This window comes from Branchiostoma lanceolatum, chromosome 9 (assembly GCF_035083965.1).
Source record: "Branchiostoma lanceolatum isolate klBraLanc5 chromosome 9, klBraLanc5.hap2, whole genome shotgun sequence".
In the NCBI taxonomy this organism is placed as follows: domain Eukaryota; kingdom Metazoa; phylum Chordata; class Leptocardii; order Amphioxiformes; family Branchiostomatidae; genus Branchiostoma; species Branchiostoma lanceolatum.
In genome coordinates this window covers 19,320,316-19,336,714 of record NC_089730.1, presented here as the reverse complement: position 1 = coordinate 19,336,714, position 16,399 = coordinate 19,320,316, and the positions used below count along the sequence as shown (strand labels likewise).

The window sequence follows — 16,399 nt, the reverse complement described above, 5'->3', positions numbered from 1 at the left end:
CATAACAAAACGGTTTAAATTCATCTTAAAAAGACAGGACGTAGCGGATTCTATAGACTCACCTCTATAGTCTGCAGGGTACGCTGCTACGGCAAGCACCAGCAGCGCCAAAGCTGCAACGCGCAACATCTTGTCTCAAAAGTTAAGAAACGTTTCTTCAAGAAAGAGAGAGAGTCCTGCTTTTGCGCTCCTCCAAGTGTCGAAGTCACCTTTAATCTGAGTCAAGAAGCGGACTCGTTCTGACCAGCTCGGGTCACGAGGTACAAGTGTTGACCAATCAGAACGCGCGTCGTGTAAGACTTGTACAGGTATGTTTTCTCGCTGAGTCGGACTGTTTTCAACTCTGTCCTTGTTCTGTCGTCAACACTTCACATCTGTTTTTTTCTACCTGTAGGTTTTGCGGGTTGGAGATTCTCCAAGAATGCCTCAGGATGAATGAACAGTGTTTTCAAGTGTTTTGATGTTCTTCTCGCATCCCGTGTTTGAGGGAGGAAGCCCGAGTTGATGTTTAACTCCGGTGACCGTTGGTCAGCTGAGGTGTTTGGTTTGTGAATCGGTGGCGCGATCAAAACAATCAGGTGAGCACCGCTTATCGCCCCGAGCTGGCGCCCATATGGCACACGGAGGCAGGGGCAGGGAAGTCGCCTGGTTGCCGTCAAAAAAAAAACCTTTAACAGATGCTACAGATGCCACCATTGTATCTTCACAACTCAGCTGTAAGCTCAGTTCGTCCTTCGGAGGGACGTTAAACCTGCGGCCCCGTGTATGGAGGAGCCTCATGCATCATCAAACTTCTGGACGTCAAAGAACCAAAGTTACCAAGCACACGTACAGTCAAACCTGTCTTCAGCAACCAGTGAAGGGACTGCGGAAAATAGCTGCTGAGCACAGGTGGTTGTTGAGGACAGGGCGGGTTTAACTATGTACAAATGGACGGGACTGTTTTAACGTGGTTGCCTGCGCCAGGTGGTTGCCTACAATACGTGGTTGCCTGACTAGCTTTGACTGTATCAAGAACAGCAGGATGGCCCGGTATGCTTGGCCGAATTCTACAGATTCACGCCTTAGGAAAATTTCCAGAGCACGCGTTAAGAGAATCAACGAAATATTCAGCTTATCAGTCTACTGTACCGGTACATTGGGAAGTGATTCTTCACCCCTTCCCCCAAAACACGTTGTTCTCAGTGGCCTTTACTAAGATTGTCATAAATCGAAGAGCCCCTTGAAACATGCAATAGATTTGCCTCTGCCCCAGAACAATGGCTGTCAGTAACGCGGTGCTGACTGGAGGCATTTTTCACGGTAAATATTGTCCACCTCAGGAACACGGGGGGCACTTTGGAATGTTTACAAATATTTCATGATCTCTAATCGCCCAGAAATCACAGTTGCCGATGCCACCGCCTTTGGTCATTTTGTTAATTGACGGCCGGCATGTCAAGAATCTATCAGTCCATGTAGGTTTGGTTAAGTTTGAGGGGAATCGAATTTGACATGTTCAACCGGTTTTTCCAGTCAGATGTAACTACTAACGATAGTATTGATTTGTTTTGCTATTTCATTGTGGCGACGCTGAAGAAGAGTGATGGATGTCACACGAAACGTCCGGAAGTAAATCTCCGAATCTTATCCAGTTGTAGAATTTAAATTGTCTTTATGATATGAAACGTACTGACTGACAGTGGTAGTAGTATAAAGCGTAGCATAACTAAACATGTGTTTAAGGAAGTATTGAGGAGAACGACGGTTGCCTTTGTTGCGCAATAACACAACAACAACATACAACAGCATGTTATGGGTAAAGGCAACTTATTTGTCACACTGAAAGGCGACGATGCTACTTGACGTCAACAGTTTTCAGGATAGGAATCTGCACTTACTACGTGACAAACACGTGTAAAACAAAAATACCACGATGTCAAAGGACTTAAGATTTTTTCATTGTGCAACTTTTAAAAGCACGAAATATGTGGAGAAAAAGTGTAGCCCACGTTCATGGAAGGTTATGGTGTACGTGAGGAAACCAGTGTACCCATGGAGCCGCTACTGACTAGTACTGAGTACATCACCTTGCGGACTATCAAAGTGCAAAGGCTACGTACACACGCTGGGGGGTCTGCTGTACTATAAAGGTAAAGTGACCCAGGCGTTATGATAAGATGCATTGGTGTGGCGCCCATCTTCATTTCCTTGGGTCACACATTTGTGCAAGTCACCACATGTAAAGCAGGGGGCTGGTCCGTAGGTAGTGATGTGTGATTAACTACCATACCCATACCAAGATGCGGAGTGCTACGCTAAGCAGAGAAAGCAATACGTACTATTTGTTAAGTCTTTCGTATGACCCGGCCGGGGATCGAACTCACGAACCACCGTGTGCAAGCAAGGCGAACACTCTACCAGATAGGCATGCAACGGTACTCTGTACTTTGCATACCAGTAATTATGAAGGCATGTACAGTGCCATTTAATGAAATCATAGCAGGGTAACATTTTAATAGCAGGGTAACATTTATCGAAGCGTGCAGCACAACGTTTATCCAAAGAAGAGTCCGGGTTTTCAACAGGTTAAAGGCCCACTATGTAGCATTTTGGCGCAAAAAAATGAAAATATTCTTATGAACAAATCTTAATGCAAGTGACATGGACAACCACTTTTCAGCATATTTCCATCATTAATTCTTCTATTTCTGGCATGTCTGGTGTTTTTTAACTGTACAAAAACAAGCTGCAAAAGTCTGTGACACCACCTCAACATAGACCCTCCTGGTGTAAACAACAACATCCTGCACACTGGCAGGACCCCTGGGTAGGCTAATTACCGTTAGCGACACTTCAGTGGATCTATATAACAGCTGATGTTATGAAGATCATCTTCTTCGAAAAAACTCCTATCTTTTTGAATAAGGATAAAATACAATGATGAATTTAGCCAAGTTTGTAGGGCACTGATAAAGCAGATTTTCCCCGTTCAAAACTGCTAGAACTCTGGTAAGGAGGTTTGGCAAAAACTGTGGTGAACTGTAATCAGGCACCCCACTGTGCAGTTTGGCTGATAAGCCATGTGTGGCCACACTGCCCCAACTGTCAACTGGCCTTGTATTCTTTGAAAGTTCACAGTTTAAAACTGGTTTATATGGTGCAATGATGTTGTAACATTCCTTCCTGAGTACTGGTATGTCATTCTACAAAGTTTATTCAACTTACTATGTAAAGAAATGGTAGGAAAATTGACTTTCTGTATTGAGCAAATCCTACATAGTGCATCTTTAACATCTACTAACATAATTCCACCAGGGTACATGATTCCGCCACACTAAAAAGATGTGTCCATACAGATCTCCAGCCCAACGTCCCCCAGTATAATGCACTCCTGTATATCTAAACTGTCCATACCAGGGGGTGCTGCACTAGAGATCTCTCAAACCCATTGTTTTTCAAAGTGGCGGCTTTTGTAACCCGACGGAGTGACGTTGATGAAGGCTACTTGACGTCAACAGTTGTCCTTACTGGAATCTTCAGTTACTGCTTCAAGCACGTGTAAGACAAAAACATCACAATGTCAAAGAGCCAAGATACTAAAGATTTTCATTGTGCAACTTGAGCAAGAAATAGGTTGAACAGGGGGTGGCTTAATGTTGAATGGAGGTTACAAGTAATTTCGTCACGTCTTTAACTTTTCGGAAGAATGCTACAGACGTCAACATACGTACGTAAACATCACGTACACGTCAGTGTGAGTCACTACACACGTTTCGCCTGGTCGGAACCAGTCAAAACATTGTTTATCCTCAGTCAACAGGGTACCTGTTTGCTGCCAACGATACTCGGGCATGGGTATGGGATGCGAATGGAAAACACCCTGGATATCATAAAAGAAATGTTATTTCTCATTGAAACTTTTGATGCTACATATACTGCATCATTTAACAACTGCAACAACGCGGTCTTCCGGTCATCATCTTCACCGCTTTTCAGTCCTTTCACTGAGGCGGGCCGTCATTGCTTTCCACGATGCTCTGTTAGCTGCCACCCGCGGCACCCCCTCCCAATCTCCTCGGTCTTCCGATACTAGACTACCAATGAGTGTTAATGTTTTGTTAGAGACTTTCGGAAGTTATATGAAATTGTTGACTTGGCAACACTTCAAAACTATCCCACAAATGAGTTAACTCAGCTAACACTAAAAAAGTACTCTCCAAGCAGAGGAATGGCTCCGGCAGGTTTTTGACGTGTTTTTAGGCGTTTTTGTCGGGCTTTCTATGTCTACCCATTTTCTTTATGTCGCCAAGCCATACAAAAAAGGAAAGCCCGATAAAAACGCCTAAATCACGTCAAAAACCAACAATACCCATTCCACTGCTGGGAGAGTATCAAAACGTCCATCCCTCCCTATTCGAATCAGAACAAACGACTCAAGATTTATCTTCCCTCATAGATCTTACGACAAGTAAGCAAACAAACATCTTTCGGTAAATATTTGTCAAGAAACACCCGGCATTCTAAGAAGCCGTCTTAAGGGCTGGTTTATTGTCGTACGAGCACGAAGAAGTATTGCGTGCCCGATTTCTTGGTAATTGAGCAACTTTATGACCTAAAATAAAGTTCGCAAAACAAGTTGTTTTGAGTAAAACGCCATCGTTCCACCCACAGGGTAAAGTTTACTTTTGGCACCGTAAGCGGATTATGTTATCTCTCGTAAAAAGGCCGGGAAGAGTTAAAGCCGAAATGTAAACTACAGAACAAACTCATTAGAAAGCGTTACAGCTAGAACAATACACCTTTGGTGACATATGGCTTCGGCCCTTGCAAGCATGCAGGTTGTGTGGTTCTAATCAGATATTGACCAAAGAGGAGCGCATTTTCAAGTACCTAAAAGTGGCCTTCCCACGGCTTGCCATACGTACACAATGCACAAGTTACGTACACTGAAGCACCTAGGCCTGGATAAGTTTATAAACGGCCGGACGTTTAAGATAGCTACTCTCCAAGCAGAGGAGGGGTTCCGGCTGGTTTTTGACGTGTTTTAGGCGTTTTTGTCGGGCTTTCTACTCAGTCACTTTTTTTGTGGGGTTTGAAGAGACAAAAAAAAGTGACAAAGTAGGAAGCCCGACAAAAACGCATAAAAACACGTCAAAAACCAGCCGGAACCCATCCTCTGCTTGGAGAGTATAAGATTGCAGTTTCTGTTGCACATTCTCTGTAGCTCAATGCACACGTTACTGAAGCAACTGGATAAGTTTATAAACAGCCAGACGTTTAAGATAGCATTCTCCGTCCTTCCTCGGTGACTGAACATCTTTCCTCAGTTACTGACGAAACATAGCGGAGGCTGTCTGAAACGTCTGAGCGTTTGCAAAAAAAAACCCTCATTCAGTTGCTTGAGTACATTTTGCATTGTATATCTTATAGCCTGGATGTCATCGATGTTTCAATACATCATACGTTCTTAACGTGGGTATAGTACTGTGACGTATACTGTCCAGACAGCTCAAATCAGGAGAAGACAGACTGATGCACAGCGCAAAAGAAAAGCGGATCCGCAGAAAAGAGCTTTGCAACAGCTAGAACTGAGTCAGCTTACAGATGTGATTTTTGTGGCAGAGACTGCCATTCTCGTATAGGGCTGTTTAGCCATCCATAGTCGATGCTGTAGGGCTGTTGTGAATGAGGATTTTACTGACCGACGGAGGCCATATATATTACATCGTGTGAAGTATATTATTCTCTACTGAAGAACACGGAATAATACTGAGACGACCACCGGGATAGCAAGCTTAGTTTATTAGTTCTACGTCATGAAACCTCCTGGCGCAGGTAAGGCAGGGTAAAGGCAGGTGTTCAGCTCCGAAGTTACAACATGAAGTACACAAAAACATGGTCTCTATGCACTAAATGAAACCAATATTTAAGTACATGACGTTTTCGAGCCCTGGATATGTAGCCCCCACCTCCCTGGACCCGCGACACGTTGGCGACCTCGCTGCGACCGAGCAATTTGACAAAAAAGCGAATTTTTTGTAGCTCTGTGGTCTGTTTAGTAATACTTGTACGTTTTGCATGACGTTCCCATTATAAAGTCAAGGGTAACACAAGTCCAATGCATATGTAGGACGCAGCTTGGTCGCCAATGGGTCCAGTGAAAAAGGGGCTTAACATGTTGCGAACATGTTTCTCTAACCTTAACGAGAGTGATATGCACTGATACGTAAAAAACTTGGTTATTTGAAGTACCATCACAAAGGAATGATGTTAAGTATTAGGATTATATCTCACTTTGCACAGACTTGAGTACTATACATTAAGGGAACGTATGTTATTTATCAGTATCAATATAGCCGACATAACCACCATTCGGCGTAACAGTACTAACACACCAGCTTATATCAATATCAGAGGTTTTAACCATGTTCCCAAATGATATAATTAAGTTCGTCGTCCATTTGGTTAGCAGAGGTTATACTCAGGAAATAATAATCAAAATAAATTATTTTAGGTATGATAACTTGGCATTAATAGTTAATGTTGAAGTAATAACTTTTTCCACATTTCCACACAATTGTATGCAATACAATCTTTCTTGGCAATTCCAACAACAACAACATGCTAAGAAGTTAAACTCTTAGAGGTTGGATTTCGGCTTGTTTTACAGGTCTTTTTATGCGTTTTTGTCGGGCTTTCTATTTTGTTATGGTTTCATTTGGCCGCCAGCTCCAACTATTGGTGTTAGGGTCCGAAAGAAACCGTTACAAAATAGAAAGCCAAACAAAAACGCCTAAAAAATGCAAAAACAAGTGGAAAACAAACTAATACTTGGAGAGTAAAGCAGTTACTTTTTCTAAACCTTACACAATTCCACAACTTGAATTCATGATTGATATTAGGATGATAACGTTAACACCAGGTTAATAATGATATACAAACATGATAAAAGTAGTAACAATTGTTATCATATCATTAGAAAGCAATGTTTATTTTTTCCTGACCTGCAGGAAAATGATATTAGAAATACAGGTATACATTAATCAATATAATTACCATGAAAATAATAATGAAATGTGAAAATGTGCGGACATAATAAATGTCTCAGTCAGTATGAAAAGTCATATGTGTTAGTCAATGGCATTATTAAAAAAAATAAATTAAAATTAATCCACTTTATATGATTTGCCATACAAATCCACAGAAGATATGTTCATATATAGTGATATCAAACATTTTATTTCCACAGAGCTTTTCAAAGGACATGGAGTAAATAGGGACATAACTTGCATTAACATAACAAACTTGGATTTGAGTAACCAAAGATTGTTAATTATTGAGTAAATGCACGAAAAGCTGCAGTGAAGCCAATGCTATGATAGCCTGGTATCCAAACCTACATGTATTATACCTCCTGAGTCTCTATTGTATTTGCGAAAGAGGATGAAAGAGACAGCTATAATAGGTTTGGTACTCGTACATATAATACCAGGCTAATGCTCTGGAGCCAAGAGTTTAGTATTCCAGGAGAGCTCCTATCTCTTTGTGTTATTTGCAGCCTTCATTTGAGTTTTACACTTTTTTAGTATTGTATTATCAGAGTATGATTGTTGCAAGTTTGTTTATTGTTTTATTCAAACATTTTTAGGCAGAGAAATGTCGTTACCATGTCGGCCCCAAATTTTATTTTTCTTGAATTTTGAAGATCATAGACAAACTTCTCATCAAAAATATCGTCCAGATTGTGTCACATCCTTATTAGTCTTCTACTTTCCTTGGATGACATCTTATTCAGTTTACATATTAAGTTTGTTGGTTGCCTTACAAAATGGTATCCCAGACATCCTTTTCTTTTGGATTCAATTCTATTTCTCGACACTGTAATCTGAAAATGCCCTTTCTGGTTTTGTAATGAAGTGTTTTTTTTCTTCATTCTATACATTCCACATTTAAACAGATGTCATTATAAGTCTTTTCAATATCAGCACATATGTCACAGCCCCAGTAAAGCTTGAGGCTGTGTTTTAGCCCTGTTTGGTAAGCTATTAAGTGTCATACATAACATGTAATGTACTATATACAATGGCTCAAAAGTTTGAAGAATGCACACTCCTCCAACAAGAGGACATGCAAAAGTGAGAGAATTTCGTTTAAAAAGTGCTTTTTATACTTGTTTTCAAAGTTTCGCTTTAACAATGGTACCGGTAACAGTGGTTTAAATGATTATAACAAGTATGACAGATTTTTGGAGAAAGGTCCCTACCATTAAACTGACATAGGTCTGTACCTTATATCATTTTAGTTCATTCACTTGAGTATAAGAACAGTTCAAGCACCTTAGGAAGACAGTAGGTGCTGCCATCAATGTCATCTCAGGGCAAAGGTCAATTAAATAACTTTGACCTACGACCACTCATTTTTGTGAGTCTGTAAGATTTGAAAAGCTGGACATTATGATAACTTTGGAATTAAAGAAGATGGAATGGTTTAAAATCCAGATGGGAGAACTGGGAATGAAGTCAATCTTTTTGGAATGAAAGTTACTTAATATTGTATATAATCTGCATGGCCCACATTGGTTAGGATAGTTTCAGCATAGCACCGGTTAGTTAATTTGACCTTCAGCTCCAAGGTAAGGGGTATGAGTATAAGTTCAGTCTTAACAGATGAACAGTCACAAGGAAGGGAACATATCTCCAACAATGGCCACTTTTGATTTGGAATTAAGAATCTGAATTATCAAAAGCAGCATGTTGTAACTACAACATTTCAATACTGGATGCAAGGTTATTTTTGTGATAAAAGAAGTGTGCCGGTCACCATATCAAGATGTCTTTATTACTGTCATAACTCATGATCAATTTAAAAGGATGTTAGCAAGACTTAATTTCCAGGGTCTGTCCAAATTCAAAGTGACCAACATTGTGTACACAAGACAAAATAAAACAGCTCTCCTCCCCACACAAATGACAATGATAGGTGCAGGCTGTGAAGGGGGAAGTTTACTTAGTACTGGTGAGGGGGATGAGAAGCCCCCCCCCCCCTCCCCACAGAGATGAAAAAGAAAGGTGCAGGCCATGGAGGGGGGTTCACAGATGATAATGAAAGGTGCAGTGTCATGGAGGGGTAGGTTCACTTCGTCTTCAGCCCCCCTCCCCACAAAAGGACAGCAATAGGTGCAGGGGGAGGTTCACTTCGTCTTGGTGAGGGGGATGAGCAGAGCAAGCCTGCTGAGGGCCCCTCCCACTTTGCGTAGCTCTTTGTTGGACACGGCCACCCTGTGGTAGTCCGTCACCATCTCAAACACCTGGGAGAGAAAATGGATAACAGAAATGTTTATTTGGTTGCACACAAAAAATCAAGAATGCAAGCTCCATATTAGCATACTGCAATCAAAAACACAGGCAAGAAGGTTTCAATCCCATGCTGAAGAACAGCTACTCTTTTAAGGATGCAAAGGAACCTTCTTCACTTTTTGAAAAGAAGCTATGCCAAAGTTCGAGTGGATTAAAACATACATTAGAACAACAATTCATCTACTACTAACAGGGTCCTTAGGGTGTGAGAAGATAGGGGCAGTACATACTTACACTTAGACACACATTTCTACTGTGCTTGTTTGTTTTTGATCTAATAAAATGTACAGACAAACAAGCAAACAAATAAGTATTAACAGCCGATACTTACCTTATAACTGTCAGGAAACTCGTCCTTGGTGCAGTGCAGTATTGTGCCGTTCATGTACACACAGTCGGTCGCCTGGTCGTCAGGCAGACTCAAGATCTCGTAGTCAAACTCCCCCATCAGCTCCATCTCCTGAGGTAAACAAAGGTGCATGTGAATAAAGGCACGTTGTAAACAACAGGTATGGAATAAATAACAGGTGTACATCTTTTGTAGTGTATGCAATGTATGTGCAAATGTGACAAACATAGAAAAACTGTGCTGCTCCCTCTGGCAGAATATTTAGAAACTGCATACACGCACAGAAAGCCAAAAACAATACCTCACTCCATTTGGGGTGAAGCATCATACTGATTGCTAATAATGTTGACTTAAGTACCAAGGGTGCTGTCCCTGGTGCTGACAATGCTATCCTCATGCTAGAAATACCATTGCTGCTGACAAGAGTGTTGCTCCTAGTACTGAACATGCTATTCTTATGATAAGAATGCCTGTTTCCAGTGCCAAGGGTGCTGTCCCTAGTGCTGAACATGCTATCCTCATGATAAGAATGTTTTCTCTAGTGCAAAGGGTGCTATCCCTAGTGCTGAGCATACTATCCTCTTGCTAAGAATGCTGTTTCTTGTGCTATGGGTGCTGTCCTTGGGGCTGAACATGCTATCCTCACGCTAAGAATGCTGTCTCTAATGCCAAGGGTGCTGTCCCTAGTGCTGGACATGCTATCCTTTTGCTACTAATGTTGTTTCTAGTGAGAAAGGTACTGTCCCTAGTGCTGAACGTGCTATCCTCATGCTAAGAATGCTGTCTCTAATGCCAAGGGTGCTGTCCCTAGTGCTGGACATGCTATCCTTTTGCTACTAATGTTGTTTCTAGTGAGAAAGGTACTGTCCCTAGTGCTGAACGTGCTATCCTCACGCTAAGAATGCCGTGTCTAATGCCAAGGGTGCTGTCCCTAGTGCTGGACATGCTATCCTTTTGCTACTAATGTTGTTTCTAGTGAGAAAGGTACTGTCCCTAGTGCTGAACGTGCTATCCTATGCTAAGAATGCTGTCTCTAATACCAAGGGTGCTGTCCCTAGGGCTGAACATACTATCCTTTTGCTACTAATGTTGTTTCTAGTGAGAAAGGTACTGTCCCTAGTGCTGAACGTGCTATCCTATGCTAAGAATGCTGTCTCTAATACCAAGGGTGCTGTCCCTAGTGCTGGACATGCTATCCTTTTGCTACTAATGTTGTTTCTAGTGAGAAAGGTACTGTCCCTAGGGCTGAACGTGCTATCCTCACGCTAAGAATGCTGTCTCTAATGCCAAGGGTGCTGTCCCTAGGGCTGAACATACTATCCTTTTGCTACTAATGTTGTTTCTAGTGAGAAAGGTACTGTCCCTAGTGCTGAACGTGCTATCCTCACGCTAAGAATGCTGTCTCTAATGCCAAGGGTGCTGTCCCTAGTGCTGGACATGCTATCCTTTTGCTACTAATGTTGTTTCTAGTGAGAAAGGTACTGTCCCTAGTGCTGAACGTGCTATCCTATGCTAAGAATGCTGTCTCTAATACCAAGGGTGCTGTCCCTAGGGCTGAACATACTATCCTTTTGCTACTAATGTTGTTTCTAGTGAGAAAGGTACTGTCCCTAGTGCTGAACGTGCTATCCTATGCTAAGAATGCTGTCTCTAATACCAAGGGTGCTGTCCCTAGTGCTGGACATGCTATCCTTTTGCTACTAATGTTGTTTCTAGTGAGAAAGGTACTGTCCCTAGTGCTGAACGTGCTATCCTCACGCTAAGAATGCTGTCTCTAATGCCAAGGGTGCTGTCCCTAGGGCTGAACATACTATCCTTTTGCTACTAATGTTGTTTCTAGTGAGAAAGGTACTGTCCCTAGTGCTGAACGTGCTATCCTCACGCTAAGAATGCTGTCTCTAATGCCAAGGGTGCTGTCCCTAGTGCTGGACATGCTATCCTTTTGCTACTAATGTTGTTTCTAGTGAGAAAGGTACTGTCCCTAGCTCTGAACGTGCTATCCTATGCTAAGAATGCTGCCTCTTGTGCCAAGGGTGTTGTCCCTTGTTCTGAACATGTTGTCCTCATGTTAAGGATTCTGTTAAGGAGTCCTTGCAATGCTATACTGGTACTGAGGCTGATGTCCTTAGTTACCACTAAGGAAGGTCGTCTGATTGTGAAGAAAATGTCTAAAGTGACACTAAAGGTAAAGCTTTAAGTGTCACTATGGGTGTGGTATAAGTAACAGGTGTGGAAATACGGTTAAACCTCAGACTGAGGACAAAGCATGACGCTAAATGTGAAACTAAATCAAGACAGAACACAAATTAAGCACCTTGAGAACCATCTTGGCAGCCTTGCTCTTCCCCACGGCGAGCAGGTTTGGCCCTGCAACCCCGCAGAGGTCCCCCAGGTGTTCCACCTCGTTAGGCACGTTTATGGACGACACGCGGTAGTCGGGGAAGGCGTCCGCTAAGGCTCGGGCGCCGGCCTGGTTTGTAAACCACGTCAGACCAACGAAGAACTCCTTTCCTGGGGTGAGAGAGAGATTTGACATTAATCAATAAAAAACATGCATTTTTCAACATACAAGTTGAACAACAATGTTAAAAGTATAGGGGCAGTGCCTATGCATCTCTGTTTCTATAACCCTGGGCTAGACAGGCCACACAGACCACTACAGTACGGGGCTAGTCCACTGGTAGTGCAGTGTGTTTAACTTCCATACTCATAAGTACAAAGAACTCCTTTCCTGGGGAGAAAGAAAGTTTTTGACATTATGCATTGGAAAACATGCATCTCTAACTGTTAAAAGTATATGGGCAGTGCCCATCTCCATTTCTATCACTCCGTTTCAACACAGGCCTCTAAAGTAGGGGGCTACTCCACTGGCAAAACTCCCACACTCTCAACTTCCAACTCCCATACTCTTTCTCTTCAGTGATAACCATTTTTCAAGTTTTTGGTATGACCCGGCCCAACCTTCAGAATGCAAGGCGAACACTCTAGCCCCTAAACATTGCAACTGTCTCAGTAAAGAAAGAGACTTTTATTAACATTATTCATCATTTTTCTTTATGACTCACGGTGTTATATTTCAGCGTTATGATCCACAATGAAAGGTATTATTGTGCTGTTTTAAGCTCTTGAGTGCTGCAATTGTAACCTTATATACCTTCACAATAAATAATGAAATCCAAGATAGATGTCTTGGAACAATCTTTAAGACTCTATAAAACAAGACAGTGAAGACAAAAGCCTATCATAAAACCTACTGAGCACTTCATGCACCTTCTCAGAGTTGTACATTTAGATAACAAATAAATCTCATACTACTATTTCAAGTACAGAGAGAATTACAATGTACGCCATAAAAGAAAGGACATATATTTTGTTTGTTTGAACCTGCATGCTGCCTTTCATGAAGGTTATGAGAAAAGAGGTAAGGGTCAGGCAAAATATAACAAAGGTACAGTTTACATTATCTAACGTCCTAATAAATCTATACACATATTATTACACATACACAGTACAAAACACATAAGAGTGAGAGGTGGTATGTGGTTTGTTTGTTTTGGTGATTTCTGCATTTTTTTCTGTTACATATTAGGATGGTTTATAGCAAAGGCAGAATTCTGCGACCAACATCCTAAAAAATCACCTGTGAGCTTAGGGACCAGAAAAACAACATGGGATGAATATGATTGAAATGGCGATAGTTTTTCTATTAGTCTTTCCCAAAAGATAATCCCACAGAACTGTTTCAAGCTAACCTGTGTCCCTCTGTGCTGATTAGCTAATGGGAAACCTAAGGAAACTGCATCTGTCATAGAAAACAGTTTGTAATCATTAAATATGGATATCAAATTGCAAGCTGACGAGGGTAACTTGAGACAGTTTGACGCACATGTCTATTCTCCTGATCAATGTAAACAGACAGTTATGGGGAAAACAGACACCAAATGTAATTCTACTCAAACCATCAGAGCATTGATGGTAAGTATGTTGCTAGGATTGTACTATGTTCCTGAAAAGTCTATTTTTATTCACTGATGAAAGATTGACATCTGAAACATCTGGTATTGTCATATTGTAAATGCAGTTGCATAGATTGATTCAAAATATTATTCTTCAATTGCTGAATGACTAAGATTCACAAACATGTCAGAGCATTGGATCCACAAGAAATAAGTGTGGCAATTAAAAATTATTGCCATAGCGAAGGTGTCTGGATTGATCTTACTTCACTGTAAGGAAAGTACCAACGTAGCACTCTAGATCTTAGTTCTGCCATGATATTGTGCAAAACGCACTTAGAAATCAGAAAGGCATCTGCCAATCAGATATAGAAAGGCAGCATGTAACTCGAGGAGTTCCTAGCATATGTAGAAAGGCCGGAGTACACTCCCGTTGTAGTGTCTTTTTTCTCTGGCATTGTTGGATAGGTGGGGTGAGAAACTAGGCCGGAAGTTTAAAAAAATCGGTATGCTGGGGCTCCTATGATGGTTTTGGTTGTTATTCTAGCTCTGTAGGATGTGTTTTCGAGGAGCTACTGTTGTTTTTCCGACACCGCACGCCTCCCCGTAAGGCGTTCAGTGTAGACTGCCCAAGCGGTAACCCAAGTTATTTATCGTTCCGTTTAAAACTTTGCCTTTCTTTATATGCTTGGAACTCCTCAAGTTTTGGTTTTCACAGAGGTTTTTTGGTGGGAGGCATGATGTTCAGCACGTTCTTGTGATAATAGATCAACTGGGATGCGCAAGCCCTTTTCAAAGCTAGAATACTAGATTCGGTGAACTCCCTGACACACTCCGGACAGTACGAAATCGGACACCACGTAAAAGTAGGTCATCTGTCATCGACAGTTGAGTGCCTGGATGCCAGACGTGCTAATGAGGTATCAAGTTTGAAAAAGTGACAGGAGGGCATCCACAAATTGGCCGGACGGATTCCTGAAATTCCTGTGGAATTCTGGGAATTCTTGCAAATCGGGCCTAAAATATACTATTAAGCTTGCCCCTCAGGCTTCGCTAAAAATCTATAGCAAACACACACACACACACACACACACACACACACACACACACACACACATACACACACACTAAAAAAACACAAGCCCCCCCACCCCCCAATAATATTTTACTCTTTTCTGCTTAAGTAATCAGTTAAAAAGGTAATATCAAAACACTGCTCATAGCATATAATGGAAGCAGAATTCTATTCTCTTGCTGAATCCAGGCAGACAGTTAAAAGGAAACTCAGACACAAAATCTAATTTTCCAAAGATCTAGGACAGCCGCAATGAAAACAAATTCTGACAAACCCAGCAGAGAAAGGAGATAGACAGGGGTTTATTGGGTTAGAGCGCTGTTTTGCTTTGTTTCCAAGGTCTTTGTAATATAATTAAGACCAGATATTAATTGGATTGTATATGCCAGAGTGCTCTAACTTGCCAGTCAGCACCTGGATGGTAGAAATATGCAGCTTTGGCCACATTAATCTACTTTTATGGTTCTTGGAGTTAAAAAGGGAAATGCTAGTTTGGTTACTGGCGCAATGGCTTAGTGAGAAGAGTAAGAGTTAGATCCAGGCAGAGACTTAAAGTTTATAAATGGTAAATGCTACTTTATCTGCTTAGCAAACAGCATTCAGGAAGTCAAAGAGAATGGGGGTTAAAACACCCATGCACCACTACAAGTGGACTAGCCCTCTACTTTTGGTACATAGTGATTGCACAAAGATGTGTGGCCCAAGGGCTACTGAAACAGAAACCGCCCTATGCACCATTTGGTGTAGGAAGGACTTAACTATTTAAAGCAATATAACATTTATTGTATGTTAGATTGGAATATCAACATGAAAACAGTGTCTGAGGGCAAGTACAGTACTTTGGTGCAAACAGAGTCAGATGCAAGCCACATTTTACAAGAAGTGGTCTGTAAAACAACAAATCAAATTGGTGAGGCCTATGCTTTACAACTATGTTTTTATATGTGGATTATCCATGAGTAGAATATATTGATTTTGGCTTCCTGCTCCCAACAAAGAACTCTTGATCTTTTTGACAGGTGGTAATGATAATACAGTAAATTCAGTAAATTTTCCAGCAGCAAAATCCTGGCGCAATGGGTGAAAATCAAGTTTTTTGAGTGAAAATTTTATGATTAGCTCATTTTGGCCCAAAGTTCACCAGGATCCAAACTTGGCCATGGGACGACTGGACAGGAAAGTCACAACAGATGGTTTATCTGAACAGCCAGCTCAGCAAAAATTTGGGAGAGGTCCAAATTAAATTGGAATTGGCAGGGTCACAAAACACAGAACATGACTTCTACTAATTATGCCAGATGTTAGCAACAACGGTGAACAGTTTTTTTTGCAGCAAATGCATTTTAGGCACAATCCCTTTCAAATGTTTGACACCATCGACCCCAAAGAAAGCCGAATATGCTTATGTATGCTGAATAGTCTCCAAACTTGACTTCTATATGAACTATAAAGAGTTGAAACATAAAGTACTAGGCTAAGGACTATCAGTCAAATTGGTTTATGTGTCTTTTGGGACTGCACAAAGTGAAAGCACTACAGTAAATTGTCAGACCTTACCCTGCCAACATTTCTATCAAAGATATTCTTCAACAGTTCAACTTCAGAATCCAACCATAACGCAGCTTTGGGAACAATAAAAGTAAAGAGAAGTTGACGAGAACAAACATGCACTTATCCTGAA

The 16,399-nt window shown here is 41.4% G+C and overlaps 2 protein-coding genes across 2 annotated transcripts in view; both read right to left on the bottom strand.

Annotated features, from left to right (window-relative positions):
* The window catches only part of LOC136442652 (uncharacterized), a 34,363-nt gene extending 34,020 nt beyond the window's left edge, over window positions 1–343 (bottom strand). The window contains exon 1 of the mRNA XM_066439596.1: window positions 63–343. Coding sequence (XP_066295693.1) covers window positions 63–129 — 67 coding nt within the window. The 5' untranslated portion in view covers window positions 130–343. The remainder of the gene's footprint in view (window positions 1–62) is intronic.
* An 8,789-nt stretch (window positions 344–9,132) lies between these two features.
* Window positions 9,133–16,399, bottom strand: part of LOC136442218 (N(G),N(G)-dimethylarginine dimethylaminohydrolase 1-like) — a 28,078-nt gene continuing 20,811 nt past the window's right edge. Inside the window, exons 3-5 of the mRNA XM_066438971.1 lie at window positions 12,002–12,198; window positions 9,670–9,798; window positions 9,133–9,289 (exon numbers count right to left, since the gene is read on the bottom strand). Coding sequence (XP_066295068.1) covers window positions 9,173–9,289; window positions 9,670–9,798; window positions 12,002–12,198 — 443 coding nt within the window. The 3' untranslated portion in view covers window positions 9,133–9,172. The remainder of the gene's footprint in view (window positions 9,290–9,669; window positions 9,799–12,001; window positions 12,199–16,399) is intronic.